This window comes from Coregonus lavaretus (assembly GCF_964263955.1).
Source record: "Coregonus lavaretus genome assembly, chromosome: 3".
Taxonomy (NCBI): domain Eukaryota; kingdom Metazoa; phylum Chordata; class Actinopteri; order Salmoniformes; family Salmonidae; genus Coregonus; species Coregonus lavaretus.
This window is the reverse complement of record NC_139990.1, coordinates 23,175,049-23,182,673: the sequence shown is the minus strand read 5'-3', so window position 1 is coordinate 23,182,673 and position 7,625 is coordinate 23,175,049. Positions and strand designations below refer to the sequence as shown.

At 48.3% G+C, this 7,625-nt stretch overlaps 1 protein-coding gene across 1 annotated transcript in view; it reads left to right on the top strand.

The window, feature by feature from the left end:
• Window positions 1-749: 749 nt before the first annotated feature.
• Window positions 750-7,625, top strand: part of LOC311126309 (alpha-2,8-sialyltransferase 8F-like) — a gene marked incomplete at both ends in the record, with an annotated part of 28,680 nt that continues 21,804 nt past the window's right edge. The window contains one exon of the mRNA XM_084158504.1: window positions 750-832. Within this exon, the coding sequence (XP_084014630.1) occupies window positions 750-832 (83 nt within the window). The remainder of the gene's footprint in view (window positions 833-7,625) is intronic.

The following is a 7,625-nucleotide window of genomic DNA, read 5'->3' as shown; positions in this document are numbered from 1 at the left end:
TTTCCCAAAAGTGTCGAAATTGTCAATAAAAGTTATGCCAACAGAGTGGCAGTAGTCTTTAAGGCAGATATGAAAAGCTAAGAGCCTGCTGAACCTTTCGCAGATGCGACCCAGCGACGACACAGGGCCAGAGATAATCGGTTGCTTTTCAGAGCCTTTCAAGGTGATGATCAGCTCAATAAAATCCTATTTCATAGAAATGTGAGTTATAGATCTATCATTCTACTTTAAACAAGTCTAAGAAGCGGTAGATCTGTTCTAGGTGCGCTATTTCCATGCTTCCCGTTCTTAAGTTTTGTTTTTCTGTCTTTTACTTTCGGATTTGTACACCAGCTTCAAACAGCTGAAACAACAATATTTTTGGTTACGGAAAATATATTTCACAGCGGTTTAGATGGTACAATGATTATCTACACTATAATAGCTTATTTTGTCACATAAACTGAAATTAGACTAACTATTAGAGTTTTAGCAACCAGGAAATGGCGGAGCGATTTCAGCATAGTGCAAATTTAACAAGATATCAGTTGGCAATCCGTAGTTACAATTGGCCCCATGTTTCTGCAGTGTAGCAAATCCTTGATTGGGTTGAATAAAAACATCTGAGTCACACACACTCACGCACACACACACACACAAACACACACCTCTCCTCTGTTCCCCTCAGCCTCCTTCTCTCCTCCCTCCCTCTATCCCTCGCTGATTGACCAATAGTGTAGTTGTCATTCAGTCTGTGACCTTTTGTAACAATGCGTTACCTGATTCTATTTATTCTGGTCTGCTCCGGAACTCTCCTGTCAATAACACTCATAGACTACTACCAACACCAAAGGTACGTTTGTAATGCTGTGTATGTGCGTGTGTGTAATGGGGACATTTAAGAGTTATTTAGTTTAGAGTGATCAACACAATGTTTAGCATATTTGGAGTTTCTGTAATACATATCATTTCTAGTGTTCTGTTTGTGACACTCAAGGTGCGGGCGGGTTCATGGTCACTAGACTTGAAGCTGAATGTTATGGATTATTCTCTTATCTGTTGATAATGATTGACGCCAGACTGGAGGTACAATGACTGAGGACACACTGATTATTCACTGTTGTATTGTATTGATGGCATTCTGTGAACACTTTGTGATTCTGTAGCAGCTGACAAAGTCACTACCTTTTTATTTGGGTTTTATACAAGACTCTCGGGCTGGTGTTTACAGAACATTGTTGCGAATTCGATACAGAGCCATGGAGGGCGAGAAGGTTCTATCTACTGTATCGCTCTGTCCTTTGACATATAGATATGGATGTCTGGTTCAGGGCCCAAGCTACCAATGGACTGTCATGATTATTTATTTCCAAGTTCATTGCAATTTGCTCTTTAGTGCCATCAATCCAAGCGCTGGGTGGTGGGTCTGCTGATGGCAGAGCAGTAGGTAAATGAACAGCTTGTTTTTGTCACGATCGAGGTAAGGAGTAGACCAAGGCGCAGCGTGATGAACAAACATGACTTTAATTAGTTAAAGCGTCAAAATACAAAACACGACTCGTGATGTCCACGGTATCAATGACCGAACACGGAACAAAAACCCACAACCACAAAGGGAAAACATACAGTTTAAATATGGCTCCCAATCAGAGACAACCAGCCAACAGCTGACACTCGTTGCCTCTGATTGGGAGTCACTCAGGCAAACATAGAATACAACAAACTAGAATGAACACCAACATAGAAATACACACATAGAAATGAACACACCCTGGCTCAACATAATGAGTCCCAGAGCCAGGGTGTGACAGTACCCCCCCCTAAAGGCGCGGACTGCGACCGCGCCTCAACTAAACAAACCAGGGGAGGGCTGGGCGGGCATACCTCCTCGGCGGCGGTTCTGGCTCCGGCCTTGACCACCACCCTCCAATACACCCCCCATAGCGCCCCTGGTCCAGTCTGGCCCCGCCGGCTGGAGCAGGACTGGACTTAACAGGAGCGGTCCTTACCAGGCTGTCGACTCGCACCCCTGGCTTGGTGCGTGGAGGAGGAACGGGCCTTACCAGGCTGACGACTCGCACCCCTGGCTTGGTGCGTGGAGGAGGGACGGGCCTTACCAGGCTGACGACGCGCACCCCTGGCTTTGTGCGTGGAGGAGGAACGGGCCTTACCAGGCTGACGACTCGCACCCCTGGCTTGGTGCGTGGAAGAGGGACGGGCCTTACCAGGCTGACTTCTCGCACCCCTGGCTTAGTGCGAGCGGCAGGAACAGGCCGGGTCGGGCTGGCGACGCGCACCGTAGACTTGGTGCGGGTGGCAGGAACAGGCCGGACCGGGCTGGCGACGCGCACCGTAGGTTTGGTGCGAGTGGCAGGAACAGGCCGGGTCGGGCTGGCGACGCGCACCGTAGACTTGGTGCGGGTGGCAGGAACAGGCCGGACCGGGCTGGCGACGCGCACCGTAGGTTTAGTGCGTGGAGCAGGGACAGGCCGGGCTGGGCTGTCGACGCACACCGTAGGCTTGGTGCGTGGAGCAGGGACAGGCCGGGCTGGGCTATCGACGCACACCGTAGGCTTGGTGCGTGGAGCAGGGACAGGCCGGACTGGGCTGGCGACGCACACCGTAGGCTTGGTGCGTGGAGCAGGGACAGGCCGGACTGGGCTGGCGACGCACACCGTAGGCTTGGTGCGTGGAGCAGGGACAGGCCGGGCTGGGCTGGCGACGCACACCGTAGGCTTGGTGCGTGGAGCAGGGACAGGCCGAACCGGGCTGTGGAGACGGATAGGAGGCCTGGAGTGAAGAGCGGCCACCACCCGTCCTGGCTGAATGCCTACCCTCACACACTCTGTGTGAGGCATCCGCACAGGACGTACAGGGCGGTGAACCCCTGGCCTGGTGGCCTTCTGGATCTGCCCCCTTTTCTCCTCCGTCAGCCCCGTCGTCCATGCCGTGTGCCCCCCCCTAAAAAATTTCTGGGGTTGCCTCACGACCGTCCGACGACGACCCTGATCACGCCATTGCTCCTCTCTCCGTCGCCTCTCCACCGTCTCACTCCATGGCCGGCGATCCATCCCGGCCAGGATTTCCCCCCAAGTCCAGGACCCTTTGCCGTCCAATATCTCCTCCCATGTCCAGGCTGCCTGCACCTGGACACGGTGCTCCTCTTTCGCCAGGGCCTTTCCCGGCGCTTCCTCCCATGTCCACCCCAAGGGCTGACCCTGGACACGCTGCTTGGTCGTTGCATGGTGGGTTTTTCTGTCACGATCGAGGTAAGGAGTAGACCAAGGCGCAGCGTGATGAACAAACATGACTTTAATTAGTTAAAGCGTCAAAATACAAAACACGACTCGTGACGTCCACGGTATCAATGACCGAACACGGAACAAAAACCCACAACCACAAAGGGAAAACATACAGTTTAAATATGGCTCCCAATCAGAGACAACCAGCCAACAGCTGACACTCGTTGCCTCTGATTGGGAGTCACTCAGGCAAACATAGAATACAACAAACTAGAATGAACACCAACATAGAAATACACACATAGAAATGAACACACCCTGGCTCAACATAATGAGTCCCAGAGCCAGGGTGTGACAGTTTTGAAAAATATAGTTTTGAAACCGCAAAATGTACACAAATTAACCACAGTTTTATGGACATTTTAATCATAATCCTCGAATTATATAATATACACTGAGTGTACAAAACATTTGCAACACCTGCTCTTTCCATGACATAGCGTTCACCTGGATTCACCTGGTCAGTCTATGATCCCTTATTGATGTCACCTGTTAAATCCAACTAAATATTAGGAAGATGTTCCTAATGTTTTGTACACTCAGTGTACAAAAAAATAAAATACAAATACATTTTTTAAATGTTATATATATATATATATATATTTTTTTTTTTGACAAATCACAAGTGGGGCACCGCCCCTAACACACTAATGGACAGGCCACCACTGCTCAGATATAGGTGCAAGCTAGGAATACTGATATTTGTGACTGACCGGTTCGATTAGGTCTTATGTAGCTAAATTTGAAATTGTGTTTTTTACATTGGATAAAAGTAAAGACTCAAAGCTAGAAAATGGTATATCATACACTACAGTTGAGGAACAATGGGAAAGTAATTCTGCTTTGAAAATTGATAAACTTGTAACCTCACTTTTCAGAAAATGGCCTTTCAATGTTTTGGTACACCTACTGGAGAGCTCTTCTTTGTCTACACCCATTCAGCATCATTCACACACTTTAGCCCCACTCATCTCTTTAAGGGTTGATCCGAGAGTTCTGTCCTAACAACAGCAGTCAAGCACCCAAGCTAACTGGCTAATGTTGGCTAGCTTGCAAGCTACTTCCAGACACAAATGAGAGAACAGTTCACTCTGACCATTTTACTCGCCCTAGCAGAGCTGGTTAGGCTGTTTTTATGTTATCCAGAGCGTTGGTGACTGCAACTGTGCTGCTGGCACCAATTGACGCTTTTTTGCCAACGTTTACTGACACCGGTCATAATCAACGGGTGTTGAGCATTTCGTAAATGTGTCAGTTATTCTGACACACTCAGACGAGAGTGCTCTGAAATCAGAGTAGATAGCCAGAGCGAATTTACCATCTACATCTATCAACAGCTGTCGCAGTGACATCATGAACATTCTATCGAAATGGATACTTGCATAGTGGAGTCTTCTGTTAAGACATGTAGCTAGCTAACTAGCTAAACAATGAACCCTAATCCCAACTCATGACGTTACTACCCTGCATGAATCTGCAGGTAGCTAACCAACCAGGTTCAATGTTAGCTAGCTAACATTAGGCTATAACTAGCAAAGCAAATGGCTCTGAGATACGAATAATATTACTACACAGATCATACACGTAATGTTAGCTAGCGAGCCAGCCAGCTATCGTTAGCTAGCTAGCTAACAGTACACTTTAACTTTAAATGAAAATTACTTTCGGACTAAATTATATATGTGTAATATCTGAAAATGTAGCTACCTAGACTATCTTAGCCATATACATGGATGGACGCTTCTCCCTCTCTGTTACGGATGCCATGGTTGCCCTTAGTTTGAATCAAATCAAATCAAATCAAATCAAATTTTATTGGTCACATGCGCCGAATACAACAGGTGCAGACATTACAGTGAAATGCTTACTTACAGCCCTTAACCAACAGTGCATTTATTTTAAACAAAAAAAGTAAGAATAAAACAACAACAAAAAAAGTGCTATATATACAGGGGGGTACCGTTGCAGAGTCAATGTGCGGGGGCACCGGCTAGTTGAGGTAGTTGAGGTAATATGTACATGTGGGTAGAGTTAAAGTGACTATGCATAAATACTTAAGAGTAGCAGCAGCGTAAAAAGGATGGGGTGGGGGGGCAGTGCAAATAGTCCGGGTAGCCATGATTAGCTGTTCAGGAGTCTTATGGCTTGGGGGTAGAAGCTGTTGAGAAGTCTTTTGGACCTAGACTTGGCACTCCGGTACCGCTTGCCGTGCGGTAGCAGAGAGAACAGTCTATGACTAGGGTGGCTGGAGTCTTTGACAATTTTGGTATAGAGGTCCTGGATGGCAGGAAGCTTTGCCCCAGTGATGTACTGGGCCGTACGCACTACCCTCTGTAGTGCCTTGCGGTCGGAGGCCAAGCAGTTGCCATACCAGGCGGTGATGCAACCAGTCAGGATGCTCTCGATGGTGCAGCTGTAGAATTTTTTGAGGATCTGAGGACCCATGCCAAATCTTTTCAGTCTCCTGAGGGGGAATAGGCTTTGTCGTGCCCTCTTCACGACTGTCTTGTTGTGTTTGGACCATGATAGTTCGTTGGTGATGTGGACACCAAGGAACTTGAAGCTCTCAACCTGTTCCACTACAGCCCCGTCGATGAGAATGGGGGCGTGCTCAGTCCTCTTTTTTTTCCTGTAGTCCACAATCATCTCCTTTGTCTTGGTCACGTTGAGGGAGAGGTTGTTATCCTGGCACCACACGGCCAGATCTCTGACCTCCTCCCTATAGGCTGTCTCATCGTTGTCGGTGATCAGGCCTACCACTGTTGTGTCGTCGGCAAACTTAATGATGGTGTTGGAGTCGTGCCTGGCCATGCAGTCATGGGTGAACAGAGAGTACAGGAGGGGACTGAGCACGCACCCCTGAGGGGCCCCCGTGTTGAGGATCAGTGTGGCAGATGTGTTGTTACCTACCCTTACCCCCTGGGGGCGGCCCGTCAGGAAGTCCAGGATCCAGTTGCAGAGGGAGGTGTTTAGTCCCAGGATCCTTAGCTTAGTGATGAGCTTAGAGGGCACTATGGTGTTGAATGCTGAGCTGTAGTCAATGAATAGCATTCTCACGTAGGTGTTCCTCTTGTCCAGGTGGGAAAGGGCAGTGTGGAGTACGATAGAGATTGCATCATCTGTGGATCTGTTGGGGCGGTATGCAAATTGGAGTGGGTCTAGGGTTTCTGGGATTATGCTGTTGATGTGAGCCATGACCAGTCTTTCAAAGCACTTCATGGCTACAGACGTCAGTGCTACGGGTCGGTAGTCATTTAGGCAGGTTATCTTAGAGTTCTTGGGCACGGGGACTATGGTGGTCTGCTTGAAACATGTTGGTATTACAGACTCAGTCAGGGACATGTTGAAAATGTCAGTGAAGACACTTGCCAGTTGGTCAGCACATGCTCGGAGTACACGTCCTGGTAATCCGTCTGGCCCTGCGGCCTTGTGAATGTTGACCTGCTTAAAAGTCTTACTCACATCGGCTACGGAGAGCGTGATCACATAGTCATCCGGAACAGCTGGTGCTCTCATGCATGCTTCAGTGTTGCTTGCCTCGAAGCGAGCATAGAAGTGGTTTAGCTCGTCTGGTAGGCTTGTGTCACTGGGCAGCTCGCGGCTGTGCTTCCCTTTGTAGTCTGTAATAGTTTTCAAGCCCTGCCACATCCGACGAGCGTCAGAGCCAGTGTAGTATGATTCAATCTTAGACCTGTATTGACTCTTTGCCTGTTTGATGGTTCGTCGGAGGTCATAGCGGGATTTCTTATAAGCGTCCGGGTTAGAGTCCCGTTCCTTAAAAGCGGCAGCTCTACCCTTTAGCTCAGTGCGGATGTTTCCTGTAATCCATGGCTTCTGGTTGGGGTATGTACGTACGGTCACTGTGGGGACGACATCATCGATGCACTTATTGATGAAGCTAGTGACTGATGTGGTGTACTCCTCAATGCTGTCTGAAGAATCCCGGAACATGTTCCAGTCTGTGCTAGCAAAACAGTCCTGTAGCTTAGCATCTGCGTCATCTGACCACTTTTTTATTAACCGAATCACTGGTGCTTCCTGCTTCAGTTTTTGCTTATAAGCAGGAATCAGGAGGATAGAGTTATGGTCAGATTTGCCAAATGGAGGGCGAGGGAGAGCTTTGTATGCGTCTCTGTGTGTGGAGTAAAGGTGGTCTAGAGTTTTTTTCCCTCTGGTTGCACATTTAACATGCTGGTAGAAATTAGGTAGAACGGATTTAAGTTTCCCTGCATTAAAGTCCCCGGCCACTAGGAGCGCTGCATCTGGATGAGCGTTTTCCTGTTGATTAATGGCCTTGTACAACTCATTCAGTGCAATCTTAATGCCAGCATTGGTTTGTGGTGG